Source organism: Eumetopias jubatus, unplaced genomic scaffold (assembly GCF_037043125.1).
Source record: "Eumetopias jubatus isolate StellerSeaLion01/CBP00866 unplaced genomic scaffold, mEumJub1_p1.0 scaffold_10, whole genome shotgun sequence".
NCBI classification, from domain to species: Eukaryota; Metazoa; Chordata; class Mammalia; order Carnivora; family Otariidae; genus Eumetopias; species Eumetopias jubatus.
Genome location: NW_028274816.1, coordinates 68,118,598 through 68,140,063, shown reverse-complemented (window position 1 = coordinate 68,140,063; position 21,466 = coordinate 68,118,598). Strand labels below are relative to the sequence as shown.

At 44.8% G+C, this 21,466-nt stretch overlaps 1 protein-coding gene across 1 annotated transcript in view; it reads right to left on the bottom strand.

The window, feature by feature from the left end:
* Positions 1–2,341: 2,341 nt before the first annotated feature.
* Positions 2,342–21,466, bottom strand: part of NT5M (5',3'-nucleotidase, mitochondrial) — a 45,158-nt gene continuing 26,033 nt past the window's right edge. Inside the window, exons 4-5 of the mRNA XM_028089448.1 lie at positions 3,888–4,002; positions 2,342–2,484 (exon numbers count right to left, since the gene is read on the bottom strand). Of these exons, the coding sequence (XP_027945249.1) occupies positions 2,342–2,484; positions 3,888–4,002 (258 nt within the window). The remainder of the gene's footprint in view (positions 2,485–3,887; positions 4,003–21,466) is intronic.

Genomic DNA, 21,466 nt, shown 5'->3' with positions numbered 1-21,466 from the left:
GTGGGGCTCTAAAGCTGACCTCGGGGGACAGGCTAGGCCAGCGGCGCCACCATCCATGGGTCCAGTGACCCCAGCATGAGGATGAGGAGGGGATTCCCTTCACCACTGCCATCACTACACGAAATAAAGCGTCCCCACATCCACACCCCCCGAGTCCCCACCACACATCCCAGCATGCCTCACACCCTACGCTTGGGACACCCCCTGGGGAGGAACCAGATGTCGCCAAGAAAAGCCTGATGGGATTAAATTTCTGTCCTCAGCAGAATGAGGCCCCAAGACAGAAATGAACTAAGTGGCTTTTTTGTTTTGAGGGCACCAGGCTGGCTGGGTCTGGTTCACTGCTGCAGCCTTGAGCTAGCACCAGCCCCACGAGCAGCAGGTGCTCTGTGGGTCCCCCTCCCAGCCAGAAGGTCAGATCCGGGGAGAGTGTGGTTCTCACCAAGCCAGAGGCTGCGATGCCCTGCCCGTCCCGGGCAATGGGATCTCAGGGGGTCTCCGCATGACCACCAAGCAGGGGGGGCTCTCAGGAGAGGGCGTGAAGGCTCGGTGGGCAGGCCTCTGCTGGCGACTGGGGGGTGGAGGCCACAAGACAGGCCCAGGAAGAAACTACGTTGTGCAGGTGGCACGGTCTCCTGGCCCTTAGACAGTGGCCTTGTCCTCAAGTGGGTGGCAACAGAGGGTCTCCGGGGAGCAGCTGGGGAGCCAGCCCTCCAGGGTCTAACCCCTCCCAGAGCTACAGGCTAGGGTGGCCAAGACTCCCCAGGACGCTGCCCTGCTTGGTCAGGTGACGCAACCCCAAATACACTCTTCGTAGGACGGGACCCGCAGAGCCCCCCCCCCCCGCCGAGGGCTACAGCCGCTGAGGTGGGGCAGCGCCATGGAAGACCGCCTTTGATCAAGCCGACAGTCCTTCCTTCCTCATCTGGATGACCAAACTGGCCTGAGAGCCACAAAGCCCCGAAGCTCAGCCAGCCCGAGCTTCAGACACTTTCCCCTCACCTTTTCTCCCACTTGACGCCACCCCGTGGGGCAGCCCGAGTGTGCCTGTCACAGGGGCCTCCCAGGACGCCCCCAGAGATGGGACAACTAGGGCTTCTCTGCAGGGTGGCGATGGGGAGGACAGCAAGTGGAGGGGCGCAGGTCTTCAAGAAAGCCTGGGGAGGTGATGGTAGGTTCAAGTTGCCACTTCCCGGTGGGCGGAAGAGAACAGAAGCCAAAAAGCACAAAAGGAAGGTGACCTCCCCCTGCCCCTTCCCCACACGGCTCCTGGGCTCTCATTAGGAACATGGTATGGGAGAGGAGCAGAGAGTGAGGTGCTCTGAACTGGGCAGGGCAGGAGGGGCTGGAGGCCGGGGCGGGGGGTCATGCACGGCAAGGAGGCACGTGAGGGGGGGGCCAGTCAGCGTGGTGGGCGGCCTACCCAGGGGACCACCATGGCCACCAGCTCCTCCCTCAGCCCATTCCCGCTTGGTCCCACACAGCATCCCCGGCGAAGTGGGCGGTGAGGCCGCGCCCTCCTCGGAGCCCTCAGCAGTGCAGGCGGCCCCCCAAGTACTTACAAGGTGCGCAGCTGGGTGTGCAGCTGGGTGCCCAGGGGCCAGACGCCGGACGATCTCGGGGCAGGGGCTAGAGGGGGCCACATCCTCGGGTGACACGTGAACCGCATTTATTTGGCCGGCCTTCCACAAATGTTCAAGGCTGCTGACTGCTGGGCCCTGTGAGCAGGGCCCCAGGGACAGGGGTGCGCGAAACCTCTGGGCCGGTCCAAGGCCGGGCGGCGTGCGGAGCCCCCAGCACAGAGCCTGGCGTGCCCTGGCACTCGGGGAGTGTTTGCTGAATCCACGGTGGGCCCCTGGGCGGGGGTGGGGAGGGGAGCGGGGCCCGGGCGGGAGGGCAGCGGAGGGAGGGGCTGTGGCCCAGAATGTGAGGACTCGTCCCACCTGCTCCTGCTCGGAGCCCTCTCGCCCCTCCAGCACCTCACTGCCGGAACCCTGGCCGAGGGGCTGCGGACCCGATGGCGGGGGACTTCCCTGAGGGATGGGGGCAGGACTGCTGGCCCTCGGCTCCTTCCGGTCTGGAGCCCGTGTAGCCCCGTGCAGCCTGGCCCGGGCCCGAGGTCGGCCTGCACCGCCTGGCCAGACGTGTCTTGTCCAGGGCCCTTGGGCCAGCCCTGCCCCGAGATCAGTTTAAGGCCTGGCAGGGCTGGGGAGAGCGGGGAGACATGCAGTGGGCCCGGGCCATGTGAGAGGGACCCCCACCCCCCCCCCGGGGCGGGGGGCCCTGAGCTGGGAGCCCTGAGGTCAGGGGCCCCGCGGGGGAGCCCAGAGCACAGTCCAGCTCAGCGGGGCCGCTTGCTGTCCAGAATGGCCTTCCAGTCGTCCGCCCACGAGTGCAGCCTGCGGCAGGGGGGCTGCAGCTGCACATGCCGGTTGTGGCAGGCTGTGAAGAGGATGTGCTCCCAGCTGGGGTTTGGCTCGGCCCCTGTGGGCGGGAAAGCAGCGCCTCAGTCCCCGGAGGCCCCCGAGCGTCCTCAGGCAGGCTTCCCAGTCCCCGTCGGTAAAGTGGTGACTGCACCTGTCTCGACACAGGTGGCCAGGATTACGTGAGCCCGGCCACGGGAAGCACGGGGGGGCGGGGGGGGGAGGGGGGTAGCACCCGGCGGATGCACCGCACACGGGGACTTCCGTGCCGGCCATCGCGGCAGCCACCATCGGAGGCTGAGCCCTGCTGATGCCCGGCCCTTGCCCTCCCGCGGGCTCAGCCTTCCCGCAGCTTCCCGGCTCTTGGCCGTGGGCCCCACGAGCCCTCCCTAAGCTCCCATCCCTCATGTCCACTTCTGCGCACTGGCACTGCCTCCCTGGCTCCTCCTCGCCCAGGCCTCTCCCCTGCTCCCCCGTGGCTGGACACGGAAGCTGAGCGGGGCGCTGGGGAGCTCCCCCTCCGTGTGCCCCGACTCTCCTTGTGACACCGCGTGGTCTGGGAGGTCAGGGAGGTCAGGGGTGGGCACACCCACGAATTCTACCCTCTGGACACTGTGATTAGCGCAGAGATGCACATGCTTCCTGAGGCAGCTCCAAAAGCCATCGGGGAAGCAATATTCTGTATTATCCCACTGAGGGATCCAAAATAGGATTTAACCCCGAAACTGCTGACAGATACTGAGAGGAGAGAGCGTGCCTGCGTACAAAGACAAACCAGAGCAGAGCCGGGAGACAAAGCCACTGAATTTGGACTCATGTTCTTCGAGCTCCTAGTTTCACCGGGCCTGAAGCCTTCCTAACTCACCTTTCCAAGTAGGTGTGCTGATAAATCTCCCCTCTCCTTTCTAAGCCAGTTTAAAGTGTGTGTGTGTGTGTGTGTGTGTGTGTGTGTGTGTGTGTGTGTGTGTGTGTTTGCTGGGAAGGAGTCACCTCGAAGCAAAAGGGATAAATACAGTTCCAAAACCACCTTCAACTAAAGAAATGATGCTTTGCTCTTCTGTTTTACATAGTAGCTTCACTCCAAATTGCTCTTGGGGGGAAAAATGGCTTTGGTGCTAAAACCAAACATTTGGAAGCCAGTCTGGCCCTCATTTTAGATGAGAAAGGCAAGGCCTCAAGGTATAAAGGGACTCATCTGAGGCCACCCCATGAGTTACCCCAGAAGCTAGGGCCTGCTTCTCCTGACTCCCAGTGGCACCCCTTCCAAGGCTGGATGCTGAGAATAACCTTGTCTTCCTGGTAGGGAAGGGGCTCAGCACTGGGCTTGAGGCTGGAGGCCTAATACACCGCTGGTGATCAAGTGGGGACCACTCAGGGCATGGGCCCTGAGGCCAGCCCCACGTGGTGTTTGTCCCGGTGGCTCTCGGCTCCACACTCGCTCCTCACCTGCCGTAGGCCACTTGCCTGTGATGTCTGGCCTGTCGTCTATGAGAAGGTCGGCAGAGACCACGGTCTTGTCTGTGGCCAGCACAATGTGATCCAGAAAGTCAGAGCCAAAGTGCTTCTCCACCCAGGCATACTGGAACACAAACAGGTAGGGGGAGAAGAGAGTGCCGTCAGACCTGGGCACAGACGGAGCTGGGGCCCGGCCAGGCTTTCTCCAGGAAGAAGGGCTGCCATCAGGGAGATGAGATGATCCCACAGGCAGCAGAGAAAACAGATACTCCAGAGATGGTGTGACTTGTCCATGTCCCCACAGCTCCAATCCTGCCCATGCCTGGTCTACGCAACCCAACACTCATGCCATGATTGCCTTCTCTGATTCCCGTGTGCATGCACTCTGTTGGGCTCTAGGGACAGAGGCGAAGGGGGACAGAGCTCAAGACACATTGAAGCAATTCGTTAGATGCCTCCAGGGAAACTGCCCCCCGAACAGCAGTCTGTAGGACCCCTGACCTGCGTGGGGTGCAGTGCGGTGCGGAGGCAGGAATGGCCCGGGGCTAATGTTTCCAGCATACCTACTCCACAAACACTCACCACCCATCACCTTATCTAAGCCTCAAACAGCCGATGCAGCAGGCAGCATTCTCTTCATTCAGTCCCTTATGCACCCAGGGTCTACTGAGCATCCACGAGGACCTGGGAGCCCCCAGTGTGTAGCAGAGACGCTCTCATGCAGTCCACATTCTACAATGCAGGAGACACAGCACACAGACAAGCAAATTCAGGTGGAACAGGCCTGCCAAGTAATACAGCAAGGAGCTCTGACAGAGGGCAGGGAGAGAAGGCCTCTCTGAGAAGAGACATCTGCAACTGGCTGCGCAGGACGTGGCAGAACCTGGGTATTAAAGGTCAAGAAAGTTCCACACAGAATAACAAATGCAAACGGTGCAGGGCAGGAACACACTTTGGAGTTTATCTGAGTGGCTGGAGTGCAGAAGAGAGAGAAGCAGGAGGAAAGAGAGAGGCAGGGGGCAGGCCAGGTCCCATGGGGCCTCTCAGGCCTTGGTGGAGAGAGACTCCTTGTTCTCAGTCTGCCAGGCTTCTATTAGAGCTTGGTTTCACAAACTATCTATGGCGAAGGACTGATTGTTTTCTTAATTCCCAATTTATTGTGGACCCCTCTGTCTGTAAGAGATGAAATCCATGTCTTCTGCCCATTTCTTGACTGGATTTTTTGGGTTTTGGGTGCTGAGTTTGACAAGTTCTTTTCTTCAAAGAAGACCTACAAATGGCCAACAAACACATGAAAAAATGCTCAACATCACTAGGCATCAGGGAAATGCAAATGAAAACCACAATGAGATACCACCTCACACTGGTCAGAATGGTTAAAATTAACAAGTCAGGAAATGACAGATGTTGGCGAGGATGCAGAGAAAGGGGAGCCCTCCTACACTGTTGATGGGAATGCAAATTGGTGCAGCCATTCTGGAAAACAGTATGGAGGTTGCTTAAAAAGTTAAAAATAGAGCTACCCTATGACCCAGCAATTTCACGACTAGGTATTTATCCAAAGGATATAAACATAGTGATTCAAAGGGGCACTTGCACCTCAATGTTTATAGCAGCAATGTCCACAATAGCCAAAATGTGGAAAGAGCCCAGATGTCCATCAACAGATGAATGGAAAAAGAAGATGTAGTATTATATATATACAATGGAATATTACTCAGCCATCAAAAAACCCGAATTCTTGCCATTTGCAATGACGTGGATAGAACTGGAGGGTATTAGGCAAAGTGAAACAAGTCAGTCAGAGAAAGACAAATTCCAGATGATCTCACTCATATGTGGAATTTAAGAAACAAAACAAATGAACATAGGGGAAGAGACGGAAAAATAAAATAAGACAAAGACAGAGATGGCGGCAAATCATAAGAAACTCTTAACTCTAGAAAACAAACAGTTGCTGGAAGGGAATTAGGTGGGCAGATGGGGTAACTGGGTGATGGGCAGTAAGGAGATGTAAGTGATGTGATGTGATGTAATGTAAATGATGTAATGAACATTGGGTGTTATATGCAACCGGTGAATCACTAAACTCTACCTCTGAAACTAATGATATACTATATGTTAATTAAATTGAATTGAAATAAAAATTTTTTTAAAAAAGATACGAAATCCAATCATGTGTTTGGATGCTGCATCCATGTCAAATGGCCATGAAAGTTTCCACCCCCATCCAAGTTCTGTGTTTCTCTGGTCTTGGGCTGGCACCTGTCTGTGCACCACAAGTGCAGCAGCTCCAAACATGGGTTTCACTTAGGAAAATGACTCTAGATGTACATTTTCAAAGGGTCATGGTGGCAAATCAATGCCATACAAATAAACTGAAGCTCAGAGAGGTTCAGCGAGTGGCAGAGTCCCGTTCAACACTGGGTCTGCACCTCCAGAGCCCACACACTGGTCATGAAGAGTCCCCAGCAAGTTGTCCAAGCCATCCACAGTAAAATGGGGATGATAACAGTATCGCCTCATGGGACTCCTCTGGGGATTAAATGGGAAAATGTACATAAAAGTCTTAGCCCAGTGCCTGGCACACAGAAAGCGCTCAGTACTAGGCAGCTGGACAAAGGCTTCTCACTTTGGGTCTTCTCTCTCCTCTCCTGTGGTTCTGATGTGTCTGAGCTGCGGGGCCTCAAACAAACCACTCAACCTTCTAAGACTCAGTGTCTTCACAGTGTTGTTGATGTGATTACATTAAATCTATGTCGGACACAGAGTAATGCCTGACACATAGTACTTACTCGATAAATGTCATTATAGTTAAACTTTAATAGCCCCAAATTATATGTAAAAAAGCTACTAGAACAAATACGTTTTTCAAAATAGCAGGATACGGGGCACCTGGGTGGCTCAGTCGTTAAGCGTCTGCCTTTCAGCTCAGGTCATGATCCCAGGGTCCTGGGACCGAGCCCCACGTCTGGCTCCCTGCTCAGCGGGAAGCCTGCTTCTCCCTCCTTCCCACTCCCCCTGCTTGTGTTCCCTCTCTCGCTGTCTCTCTCTCTGTCAAAAAATAAATAAAATCTTTAAAAAAAATAGCAGGATACAAGGTCAATATACAAAAATCACTTGTATTTATATACATTTGGATATTGAAATGAAATAAATAATACCTTTTACAATAGCACCAAAAATATGAAATAGGCTGACTACACACTTAGAAATAGTTCAGATGGTAAATTCTGTTACGTGTACTTTACCACAATTGTCAAATATTTATTTTTTTTAAGATTTTATTTATTTTAGAGAGAAAGAGGTGTGAGCAGCGGGGAGGAGCAGAGGGAGAGGGAGATAATTTCCAGCAGACTCTGCGCTGAGCACAGAGCCCGATGTGGAGCTGGATCCCACGACCCTGAGATCATGACCTGAGCCGAAACCAAGAGTTGGATGCTTATTACCCTATTGAGCCACTCAGGTGCCCCGACAATTTTTTAAATGAAGAATAAAGCTGGAGAATTCACACTGTTTTCAAGAGTCACTATAAATGGGCACCTGGGTGGCTCAGTCAGTTAAGTGTGTCTGCCTTTGGCTCAGGTCATGGCCCTAGAGTCCCGGGATCGATCCCGCATCGGGCTCCTTGCTCAGTGGGGAGTGTATTTCTCCTTCTCCCTCTGCTCCTCCCCCCACTTGTGTTGTCTCTCTCTGTCAAAAAAATAAATAAAATCTTAAAAAAAAAGAAAGAGTTGAGATGCCTGGGTGGCTCAGTCAGTTAAGTGTCTGCCTTAGGCTCAGGTCATGATCCCAGGGTCCTGGGATGGAGTCCCACATCAGGCTCCTTGCTCAGCGGGGAGCCTGCTTCTCCCTCTGCCCCTCCCCCTGCTCGTACTCACTCTCTCTCTGTCAAAATAAATAAATAAATTCTTTTTTTTTAAAAAGTCACTATAAAACTACAGTAACTGAGATAAAGTGGTATTCACATAAGGATAGATATTTAGATCAAAGGTACAGAATATATTTAAGAAACAGACCCAAAGGTACCAAGGTAATTCAACAGAGAAACGGGGGGCTTTCCAACAGAGGAAAAGCTGGGTACCCATAGGCCAAAAAAAGAAAAAAAAATAAGACATAAAACCACACACATAAAAACTTCTATTTTTAACTCCTACTGTATATAAAAATTAACTCAAAATGGACCAAAACCCAAATATAAAACCCAAAATTATAAATGCTGCTCTTCAAAAGCCACAGTTAAGAAAATGAAAAGACAAGCCACAGACTGAGAGAAAATATTTGTTAAAAAGCCCATTATCTGGTAAAGGACTTGTTTCTAGAATAAAGATTTTTCCCAACTCAAACTAAGACAAACAGCCCGATGAAAAATCAGTCAAAAAATGTGAACACTTTATCAAAGAGGACAAATAAGCATATAAGAGATGCTCAACATCGTTCATCATTAGGGAAACACAAATCAAAACCACAATGAGATATCATGAGGAACCCACTAAAACAGCTGAAATAAAAAAGATGGACAATAATAAGTGCACACAAGAATGTGAAGCAACCAGACAACCCCTACACTGCTGGTAGGAATGCAAGACGGGACAGCCGCTTTTAAAAATAGCTTGACAGTTACTTTAAAAGTTAAATACACCTGTCATACAAACCAGCCAATCCCACTCTGGCTATCTGCCCTAGAGAAATGAAAGCACACGTCCACCCAAAGATGTGGACATGAATGTTTATAGGAACTTTATTCACAGAAGCCAAAAGCTGGGAACACCCCAAAAGTCCATCAACTGGCAAATGGATAAACAAATGATGATTACAGTCATATGGTAGAATTAGATTCAGCAATAAAAAGGAATACGCTCTTGATACATGCAGCAACATGGATGAATCTCAAAAGTATTATGCCTTCAAATGAGAGCCAGACACAAACTATGTAAGTCCCTACTATATGACACTGTGTAGGAGGCAAAAGTTTAGCCATGGAGAACACATCAGTAGTTCACTCTTACCAACAATACCCAGAGAGGGAAGACACAGAGAAAAGGGCTGACTGAAAGGGATACAAAGGCACACTTTTTATTTTAAATTTATTTTTTTAAGAGCAGTTTTAGGTTCACAGAAAAATTGATCACAAAGTACAGAGAATTCCCATATAATTCCTGTCCCCAAATATGCACAACTTCCCCCATTACTGACATCCAACAACGGGGTGGGGCATTTGTTACACTCAAGGAACATACACTGACACATCATTATCATCCAAAGTCCGTAATTTACATGAGGGTTCAGTCTTGGTGTTGCACATTCTATGGGTTTGAACAGAGGTATAAGGACAAGCATCCACCATGAATAATTTCATTAATCTGAAAATCCTCTGCTCTCCATTTATTCATCCCTCCCTCCCCACCAACCTCTGGCAATCACTGATCTTTTTACTGCTTCCATAGTTTTGCCTTTTCCAGAATGTCATATAATTGGAATCATACAGTATTGTAGCTTCTTCAGATGGGCTTCTTTTCACTTAGTAATATACATTTAGGTTTCTCCATGTCTTTTAATAGCTTGTTGGTTCATTTCCTTTTAGTGCTGAAAATATTTCTCTACCTGGGGCATACCACAGTTTCTTTAACCATGTAGGATATCTTGGTTGCTTCCAAGTCTTGGCTATCATGGATAAAGCTTCTATACACATCTGTGTACAGGGTTTTGAGTGGACATATGTTTTCAACTCATCTGGATAAATACCAAGGAGTGTGATTAGCAGATCATACAGTTAAGGGTAGGTTTAGTTTTGTAAGGATGTGCCGAACTATCTTCCCAAGTGGCTCTACCATTTTGTATTCCCACCAGCAATGAACGAGAGTTCCTGTTGTTACATATCCTCTCCAGCATTTGCTGTTGTCAGTGTCCTGGAATTCGGCCATTGTTTTTTTTTAAAGATTTTATTTATTTGTTTGACAGAGACAATGAGAGAGGGAACACAAGCAGGGGAAGTGGCAGAGGGAGAAGGAGACTCCCCGCTGAGCAGGGAGCCCGATGCGGGGCTCGATCCCAGGACCCTGGGACCATGACCCGAGCCGAAGGCAGACACTTACCTGACTGAGCCACCCAGGCGCCCCATTTTAATAAGTGCATAGTAATAGCTCACCGTTGTTTTAATTTGCAATTCCCTAATGACAGGATATTGAGCACCCTTTTATGTGCTTATTTGCCATCTGTAAATCCTCTTTGACAAGGTGACTGTTTAGGTTTTAAGACCATTTTTTTCAATAGGCTGTCCATTGTCTTATTGTTGAGTTTTCAGAACGCTTTGTATATCTTAGATAACAGTCCCCTATCAGTTGTCTTTTGGAACTATTTTCTCCCAGTCTGTGACCTGTCTTCTCATTCTCTTGACATCATATTTTGCAAAGCAGTTTTTCATTTTAATGAAGCTCAGCTTATCAATTATTTCTTTCATGAATTGTTCCTTTGGTGTTGTGTCTAAAAAGTCATCATCATCATGTCCAAGGTCATCTAGACCTTGCTATAAATTGTCCACTAAGCACTGCTTTCACTGCATCCCACAAATTTTGATAAGCTGTGCTTTCATTTTCACTTCTAGGTATTTTTTTTACATTTCTATTGAGCTCCTTCTTTGAACCATGTGTTATTTAGAAGTGTGTTGTTTAATCTCCAGGACTTTTCGGATTTTCCAGCTATCTTTCTATTACTGGTGTCTAGTTTGAGAACATATATTGTATGATTTCTATTATTTTAAATTTCTAAGGTGTGTTTTGTGGTTCAGAGTGTGGTCAGCCTTGATGAATGTCCCATGTGAGCTTGAGAAAAATATGTATTCTTCTGTTATTAAGGTAGTCTCTAAATGTCAATTATATCTAGTTGATTGATGGTATTGTTGAATGCAACCATATCTTTACTGGTTTTCTGCCAACTGGATCTGTCCATTTCTGATAAAGGGATGTTGAAGTCTACAACTGTAATAGTGGATTCATTGAATTCTCCTTGAAGTTCTATCAGTTTTTGCCTCACATATTTTGACACCGTTGTTAAATGGATACACTTTAAGGATTAGCATGTCTTCTTGGAAAACTAACACTTTTACCATTATATAATGCCTTTATTTATCCATGATAATTTTCTTTGGCCTGAAGTCTGCTCTGTCTCAAGTTAAAATAGCTATTCTCACTTTCCTTTGACAGTGTTAGCATGATAATAGATATATCATGCTATATATATCATGCTATATATCTCTTTACTTTCAATCTGTCTATGTCTTTATATTTAAACTGTGTTTCTTGGAGACAGCATGAATGTGGGCCTTGTTTTTTTGACCCACTATAATAATCTGTCTTTTAATTTAGACCATTGATGTTTAAAATGATTATTGGTATAGTTGGATTAATATCTGCTGTATTTGTTACCATTTTTGAGAGAAAAACCATTTTCTTTCTGCCTTTATTCCCTCTTCTATTTCTGTTCTGTCTTCCACTCTTTTCTACCTTTTATGATTTTAATTGGGCATTTTATATAATTCCACTTTCTACCCTTTCTTAGCATATCAAGAAGCATGTACTTTTTTTTTTTTTTACTTTTCTAAGTGGTTGGCCCAGAGTTTGAAATATACATTTACAACTAACCCAAGTCCACTTTCAAAAACACGTTGCTTCACAGATAGTGAAAGTACATTATAATAGCAATGTACTCCTAATTTCTCCCTCCCATCCCATGTATATATCATTGCTGTAATTCATTTCACTTGCACAGAAGTTATAATCGTCAAATACATTGTTGCTAATGCTATTCTGAAAAAACTGTTAGACGAATCAAAAATGAAAATTTTTATTTTACCTTCATTTATTCTCTAATGCACTTTCCTCCTTCATGTAGATTTGAGTTTCTGACATATCATTTCCCTTCTCTCTGAAGAATTTCTTTTAACGTTTCGTGCACGGCAGGTCTGCGGACAACAAATTCCCTCCATTTTTGTATGTTCAAGAACATCTTTATTTCTCCTTCACTTTTTTTTGTTTAAGATTTTACTTACTTATTTGACAGAGAGAGACAGCGAGAGAGGGAACACAAGCAGGGGGAGTGGGAGAGGGAGAAGCAGGCTTCCCGCAGAGCAGGGAGCCTGATGTGGGGCTCGATCGCAGGACCCTGGGATCATGACCCAAGTCGAAGGCAGACGCTTAACGACTGAGCCACCCAGGCACCACTCTCCTTCACTTTTGAAAGAATTTTGCTGGAGAAAGAATTGTAGGTTTGTGGGTTTTTTTTTTTTCTCAATACTTTAAATATTTCACTCTACTCCCTTCTTGTTTGCATGATTTCTGAGAAGTCAGATATAATTCTTATATTTGTTCCTCTACAGCTAAAGTTTTTTATTCCTCTGACTTCTTTCAAGGTTTTGCCCTCATCTTTGATTTTCTATAGTATGAATATATGCCTAGGTATGGGTTGTTTTGTTTTTGTTTTTGTTTTTCCTATTTATCCTGCTGGGTGTTCTCTGAGTTTCCTGGATTTGTGGTTTGGTGTCAGATATTCATTTGGTGAAAACTTCTCAGTCAATTTTGCGTCAAGTATTCTGTTCCTCTCTCTCTTTCTTATCTTTCCGGTATTCCTATTACATGTATGTTATACTTTTTCTAGTTGTCCCATGGTTCTTGGATACTCTGGAGGTTTAGTTTTTGGTTTTTACACTCCTTTCACCTTTGCTTTTCAGTTTCAAAGTTTCTACTGAGATATCCTCCAGCTCAGAGAGTCTTTCCTCAGCTGTGTCCAGTCTACTTAACAAGCCCATCAAAGGCGTTCTTCATTTCTGTTACAGTGTTTTGAACTCCAGCACTCATTTTTTATTCTTAGAATTGTTTGCTCTTTCTTCAAACTGTGTTCTTTGCCTTTTATTTTTTTTAAGATTTTATTTATTTATTCATGAGAGACAGAGAGAGAGAGAGAGAGAGAGAGGCAGAGGGAGAAGCAGGATCCCCTCTGAGCAGGGAGCCCGATGCAGGACCCGATCCCAGGACCCTGGGATCATGACATGAGCTGAAGGCAGACGCTTAACCATCTGAACCACCCAGGCGCCCTGTTCTTTGCCTTTTAGTATGCCTTGTAACTTTTTGCTGAAAGCCATACAGATGTACTGGGTAGAAGGAACTGCAGAAAACAGGCCTTTAGCAATGTGGTGGTGAGGTGTGGGGAAAGGGACAGCATTCTCTAGTTCTGTGATGAGGCCTCAGTCTGTCGATGAACCTGTGCCCCTGAACTGTGAGCCTTGCCAGTGTTTCACAGTGCTTCGCTCTTAAGTGGGATAGGACAGCTAAACGGGCAGGAGGAAAGGTCAAGTTAAGTTCTGATAAAACGTCAGCAATTTAGGCTTTTGTAAAACAGTTTTTGTTGAGGGTAGGCCTTGTTAATAAGAATAGAATATTCTGGCACATTTCAAAATAGTTACTTTTTCCTCCCCCTACCAGAAGTGCAAGGGAATTTTTTTTTCCCGAGCTTCACTATGAGAACCTGGTAAAGCTCCTAAAAGCAAAACTCACAACAGTGTGGGGGCCCCCGATGACTGGGGCCCGAGAGGAAGCATTTTGACTGTGGTGGTGATTATCCTTTAAGGAAGTAAATTTGCTGAGTTTCAATTATATCTTAATAAACAATGCAAAAAATATATATATAGCAATAAGGCAAATGTTAAGGAATCTGAGATTTCTGCTAAATTGCCACCCAGAAAGGTTTTATGTTTATTTCCATCAACCATATCTGAAAATGCAAACATTTACCTAATACTAGTTATTGTAATTTTTGAACAGTTATCCCTAATAGGAAAAACAAAATCACTTCAAGTGTAATTTCTTTCCTAATAAAGTTAAGTGCTCTGCGTGTAAGTTCGCTGTAGGTTTTTGCTTTCAGGGAGCTTTCTATTCACATCCATAGCCCGTTTATCTCTAGGGTGTTCACCGTTTCCCATGGGTGTAAGAAGTGTTTCAAGTCATCCCCATGGCAACAGGTAAGTCCATTTGGGTCTTTGTCACTGTCTTGGTTTAGGTCCCCCTTATAGCCCATCTGGATCACCACAGCAGGCTCTATGTGGCCTCCACTGATGAACCCCCATACTGCTGCAACGAGTGTTCAAAAACACCAATGGGATTTATGACAGCTTTGTTTAAAAATCCTTCAAAAGCCTCTCAGTGCCTGTAGCCTCAAGTACAAACTCCTGATTACCAAAGGCTCCCTGCCTGCCTATTCAGTCTCATCTCTAGCTTCTCCCCTCTCATCCCGAACCCCCCCCGCAAGCACCATCTCCCTCCCATGCCTCTCTCTCCTTTTCCCCTACACCCCACACTCCCACCAAGATCCCTGGAATTCCTCTTTGCCTTTGTACATGCTGTTCCAACCACTCCGAGCTTGCTCTCCCACTTCTTTGTCTTCTCACCTCCGTGACTCGACTCACTTCCTCCTTTCCCCAAGAAGCTGACCCTGGCTTCCTCCTCTTGTGTGACTACAGAGCCTGTGACACAGACTGATAACCACCTATCTTCCTAAAGCAGAGACGGGGCATTTTGTAAACATTGTAGCAGATTATCGCTCAGTAAATGTTTGCTGAATGAATGCCAGCCAAAAAAAATTTACACTTTTATTGCAAAAGTAATGGCTTATCAAATAAAATTTGGAAGATCGAGGAACGTTAGAGAAAGAAACATCTGTAATTGGCTCTATTTCCTTCCCCTTTTTAATTTACTATTTTAAAAAACAGTTCTAATCAAACTGTATAGGCAACAGGCAACTTTAATAATTTTTTATTGTTATGTTAATCACCATACACTACATCATTAGTTTTGGATGTAGTGTTCCATGATTCATTGTTTGTGCATAACACCCAGTGCTCCACGCAGAACGTGCCCTCTTTAATACCCATCACCAGGCTAACCCATCCCCCCACCCTACCTCCCCTCTAGAACCCTCAGTTTGTTTTTCAGAGTCCATCGTCTCTAATGGTTCGTCTCCCCCTCCGACTTACTCCCCTTCATTCTTCCCCTAACAGGCAACTTTAAACAAAACTTATTTTTCTGGGATCCAAGAATGCAGAAAAACTAATCAACCATAGAATTGTCTAGGGTTTCTAGTTTGAGAAATGTGTGTTGAAGTCCATTCTTTATTGCTGGACAGGAGAATTTGGAGACAGAAACAAGGGGATGACACTTACTGCTAGCAAGCATAGTGTCAGGTGCTTTATGTAAATTTCTTCTTCAACTTATTTTTTTAATTTACATTTATTGAGTTATAATTGACATATAACATTGTAGAAGTTTAAGGTGTATAATGTGTTGACTTGATACATTTATATAATGCAATTTGATTACCAGTCAATTTTAATTATGCCCATGGAAGGTATTTTACTACAACTGTACTGACAAAGAAGCCAAGTCCCAGAGAGGTGAGTTGAGAAGCTCACAGGCGGGGCCACAGATCCAGAGGTGAAAGTGTGACTCTCAGGTTCAGCCAGGGCTCAGAGAGGTCAGGTGTCTGAGGGACAACCTCTAGGGATAAGTCAGGGCTTGGACAAGCTTCATTCATTATGTTTATTAGCTGCTGTTTTGAAAGAGAGGCATTGCTCATTATTCACCTGATTACAATTTCACTTCCTAAAAATACTTGGGGATAAAATGAATGTAGAGCTATCCAAGTGTAAAATGGTGTTGCCATTCCTAAACCAGAATCTGTCAAAATGACTGAAACTGAATCCAAACTACATGTTAGCAAAAGAATCACAAGAAGGACTTTCAAGGGAGGTGATCTCTCAAGACCTACGGTATGAGCAGCAAGCTCATAAAACCAGTCACTGTAGGAGTGAAGAATTTAGTGTGAGGATGATGAATGTGAGGAGGCAGATGCTGATGAGGATGGTGCTGAGAAAAGACAGGGGGCAAAACACCCAAGGTAGTGACATGGCCTGGAGCAGCTCCCTGACACCTCCTCACAGCCCTCTCAGAGCCATGTGGGTCCACAAGCAAAGACGCAGCTCAGAAATGAAGATCTGTGAGTTAGACATGGTCCTTGCTCGTCGGATGTTGGGTGGAATCCCCCCAAAAGTCTTGCTCTGCTCAGATGTGCAGATCCCAGGACAAGCCTCAAATCGGGGAGGGGATTCAAGTCCTGGGAGATGGTGGGGACATGCCATTACCCAACGACAGGTGTCATCATTACTGGCCTACTTCATTTAGTGAAAGATGTGAAAAATGGTGGCATTAAGCCCAAGATTTTCAGGGAAAGTGGCCTGACCCAGGACCCAGTACAGGTATCGTGCACTTCTGTCCACAAACCCAATTAAGATAATAAAATAACCACATCTAAGCAGAAGAATAGAGTTGGTTTTGGAACTATCGGCCATTTGAACAATTTTTTTTAGCTATAATTCACATACCATAAAATCTACCAATTTAAAGTATACAGTTCAGTGGCTTTTAGTATATCCACTATACCAAAACATGGCCTATCTTGCTAAATGTTCTTCGTGCACTGGACTAGGACAGATATCTACTGTTGTTGTGCGAGGTGTTATATAAATGTCAGCTTGGCCAAGCTGGTTGTCAATGCTTGTTCAAGGGCTTCTACATCCTGGCTGATTTGGGGTGGGGGGGCCTACTTATTTTATCAGCTATTAAAACAGGGATATTAAAGCCTCAGATAAGAATTGTGAATTTGTCTATTTCCCCTTGCATTTCCATTAGTTTTTTTTTTAATTTGATTTATTTAAACTAAAACAAGCAAATTGTTCACCCATTTCTCCCAACCCTCACCTCTTATAACCACCAATCTGTTCTCTGCATTTATAAGCTTGGATTTGGGGTTTTTGTTTGGTTTGTTTGTTTTTATTGTTTTTATTATTTTTTTAAAGATTTTATTTATTCATTTGAGAGAGAGACAGAGGGAGCACAACCAGGGGGAGAGGCAGAGGGAGTGGGAGAAGCAGACTCCCTGCTGAGCGGGGAGCCCGACATGGGGCTTAATCCCAGCACCTGGAGATCATGACCTGAGCCTAAGGCAGACACTTAAACATCTGAGCCACCCAGGCATCCCTGTTTGCTTGTTTTTAGATTCCACATATAAGACATCATACAGCATTTGTCTTTGTCTGACATTTCACTCAGCATAATACCCTTGAGGTCCATCCATGTTGTCACAAATGGCAAGATTCCATTATTTTTTATAGCTGAAGTCATATTCCATTGCATATGAGAACAAAATTTCTTTATCCATTCACCCATCAATGGACACTTAGGTTGTTTCCATATCTTGGCTATTGTAAATAATGCTTCAATACACATAGAGGTACATATATCCTTTCAAATTAGTGTTTTTGTTCTCTTGGAATAAATACCGAGAAGTAAACTTGCAGGATCAGATGGTAGTTTTATTTTTAATCATTTGAGGAATCTTCATTCTGTTTTCCACAGTGGCTGCATCAATTTACATTCCCACCAACAGTGCACAATAGTTCCTTTTTCTCCTTATCCTCACCAACACTTGTTATTGCTTGCCTTTTTGATAAAAGCCAATCTAACAGGTGTGAGATGACATCTCATTGTGGTTTTGATTTGCATTCCCCTGATAATTAGTGATGTTGAGCTTCTTTTCATGTACCTGTTGTATATCTTCTTTGGAAAATGTCTGTTCAGATCCTTTGCCCAGTTTTTACTCAGATTGTTTGGTCTGGGGGTTGTTTGGTTTTTGCTTTTGAGTTGTATGAGTTCTTTATGCATTTTGGATATTAGCCACTTATCAGATATATGATATGTAATTATTTTCTCTCATTCAGGCGGTTGCCTTTTCATTTTGTTGATGGTTTCCTTTGCTGTACAGAAGCTTTTAGTTTGATGTAGTCCCACATGTTTGTTTTTGCTTTTGTTGCTTTTGTTTTGGTGTCAGATTCAAACCATTGCCAAGAGCTATGTCAAGGAGCTTACCGCTTATTTTTCTTCCAGGAGTTTTATGGTTTCAGGTCTTACATTCAAGTCTTTAATCCATTTTGAGTTAATTTTTGTGCATGGTATAAGATAGAGGTCCAGTTTCATTTTTTTGCACGTGGCTGTCCAATTTTCCCACCACCATTTCTTGAAGAGACTGTCCTTTCTCCATCGTATATTCTTGGCTCCTTTGTCATAAATTGACCATATATGCATGGGTTTATTTCTGGACTATTAGTTCCATTGACCTATGTGTCTGATTTATGCCAATACTATACTGTTTTGATTACTATAGCTTTGTAATATAGTTTGAAATGAGGGAGTGCGACACCTCCAGCTTTGTTCTTCTTTCTCAAAATTGCTTTGGCTATTGGGGTCTTTTGTGGTTCCAAATTTTCGGTTTGTTCTAGGACTGTGAAAGTTACTATTGGAATTTTTATAGCAATTGCACTGACTCTGTGGACTGTTTTTGGGTAGTATGAATATTTTAACAATATGAATTCTTTCAACCCATGAGTACAGAATACCTTTACATTTATTTCTGTCTTCTCCAATTTCTTTCATTAATGTCTTATGGTTTTTTAATATATAGGTCTTTCACCTCATTGGATAAATTTATTCCTCAGTATTTTAGTCTTTTTGATGCAATTGTCAATGGAACTATTTTCTTAATTTCTCTCACAGTTCATTATTAGTGTAAAGAAATGCAACAGATTTTTGTGTATGATTTTGTATCCTGTAACTTTACTGAATTTATTAGTTCTAACAGGTTTTTGATGGAGTCAGTAGGTTTTTCTATATATAATATCATGTCATCTACAAATAGTGGTAGTTTTACTTCTTCCTTTCCAATTTGGATGATTTTTTTTCCTTGCCTAACTGCTGTGGCTAGGACATCCAATATTATATTGAATAAAAGTGTCAAAGTGGACATCCTTGTCTTGTTCCTGATCTCAGAGGAAAAGCTTTCAGCTGTTCACCATTAAGAATAACATTAGCTGTGCATTTATCATATATGACCTTTATTATGTTGAGGTACATTCCCTCTACATCTGCTTTGTTGACAGGTTTTTTTTTTCTTTTATTAAAATGGATGTTCAGGGGCACCTGGGTGGCTCAGTCAGTTGAGTGACTCTTGGTTTCAGATCAGGTAATGATCTCAGAATCGTGGGACTGATCCCCATGTCAGAATCTGCACTCAATCTGGAGCCTGCTCGAGGTTCTCTCTCCCTCTCCTTTTGCCTCTCCCCTTGCTCACACTCTCTCAAAATAAAGAAATAAAATCTTTTAAAATAAATAAATAACATGGATGTTGAATTTTGTCAAATGCTTTTTCTGCATCTATTGAGATGATCATATACTTATCTGTTTTGTTAATGTATTGTATCACATTAATTGATTTTTTTAAATTTTTATTGTTATGTTAATCACCATATATTACATCATTAGTTTTTGATGTAGTGTTCCATGATTCATTGTTTGTGCATAACACCCAGTGCTCCATGCAGAATGTGCCCTCTTTAATACCCATCACCAGGCTAACCCAATCCCCTACCCTCCTCCCCTCTAGAACCCTCAGTTTGTTTTTCAGAGTCCATCATCTCTCATGGTTCATCTCCCCGTCCGACTTACTCCCCTTCATTCTTCCCCTCCTGCTATCTTCTTCTTTTTCTTTTTTCTTAACATATGTTGCATTGTTTCAGAAGTACAGATCTGTGATTCAACAGTCTTGCACAATTCACAGCACTCACCATAGCACATACCCTACCCAATGTCTATCACCCAGCCACCCCATCCCTCCCACCCCCCACCACTCCAGCAACACTCAGTTTGTTTCCTGAGATTAAGAATTCCTCATATCAGTGAGGTCATATGATACATGCCTTTCTCTGATTGACTTATTTCACTCAGCATAACACCCTCCAGTTCCATCCACATCGTTGCAAATGGCAAGCTCTCATTCCTTTTGATGGCTGCATAATATTCCATTGTGTGTGTGTGTGTGTGTGTGTGTGTGTGTGTGTGTGTGTGTGTGTGTGTATCACATCTTCTTTATCCATTCATCTGTCGATGGACATCTTGGCTCTTTCCACAGTTTGGCTATTGTGGACGTTGCTGCTATAAACATTGGGGTGCACGTACCCCTTCGGATCCCTACATTTGTATCTTTGGGGTAAATACCCAGTAGTACAAATGCTGGATTGGATGGTAGCTCTATTTTCAACCGTTTGAGGAACCTCCATACTGTTTTCCAGAGTGGCTGCACCAGCTTGCATTCCCACCAACAGTGTAGGAGGGTTCCCCTTTCTCCGCATCCCCGCCAACATCTGTCGTTTCCTGACTTGTTAATTTTAGCCATTCTGACGGGTGTGAGGTGGTATCTCATTGAGGTTTTGATTTGGATTTCCCTGATGCCAAGCAATGTTGAGCACTTTTTCATGTGTCTGTTGGCCATTTGGATGTCTTCTTTGGAAAAATGTCTGTTCATGTCTTCTGCCCACTTCTTGATTGGATTATTTGTTCTTTGGGTGTTGAGTTTGATAAGTTCTTTTTGGATTTTGGATACTAGCCCTTTATCTGATATGTCATTTGCAAATATCTTCTCCCATTCTGTCAGTTGTCTTTTGGTTTTGTGGACTGTTTCTTTTGTTGTGCAAAAGCTTTTTATCTTGATGAAATCCCAATAGTTCATTTTTGCCCTGGCTTCCCTTGCCTTTGGCGATGTTTCTAGGAAGAAGTTGCTGCGGCTGAGGTCGAAGAGGTTGCTGCCTGTGTTCTCCTTTAGGATTTTGATGGACTCCTGTCTCACGTTTAGGTCTTTCAACCATTTGGAGTCTATTTTTGTGTGTGGTGTAAGGAAATGGTCCAGTTTCATTCTTCTGCATGTGGCTGTCCAATTTTCCCAACACCGTTTGTTGAAGAGACTGTCTTTTTTCCATTGGACATTCTTTCCTGCTTTGTCAAAGAGGAGTTGACCATAGAGTTGAGGGTCCATTTCTGGGCTCTCGATTCTGTTCCATTGATCTGTGTGTCTGTTTTTGTGCCAGTACCATACTGTCTTGATGATGACAGCTTTGTAATAGAGCTGGAAGTCCGGAATTGTGATGCCGCCAGCTTTGCTTTTCTTTTTCAATATTCTTCTGGCTATTCGGGGTCTCTTCTGGTTCCATACAAATTTTAGGATTATTTGTTCCATTTCTTTGAAAAAAGTGGATGGTATTTTGATGGGGATTGCATTGAATGTGTAGATTGCTCTAGGTAGCACTGACATCTTCACAATGTTTGTTCTTCCAATCCATGAGCATGGAACGTTTTTCCATTTCTTTGTGTCTTCTTCAATTTCTTTCATGAGTATTTTATAGTTTTCTGAGTACAGATCCTTTGCCTCTTTGGTTAAATTTATTCCTAGGTATCTTACGGTTTTGGGTGCAATTGTAAATGGGATCGACTCCTTGATTTGTCTCTCTTCTGTCTTTTTGTTGGTGTATAGGAATGCCACTGTTTTCTGTGCATTGATTTTATGTCCTGCTACTTTGCTGAATTTCTGTATGAGTTCTAGCAGTTTTGGGGTGGAGTCTTTTGGGTTTTCCACATACAGTATCATATCATCTGCAAAGA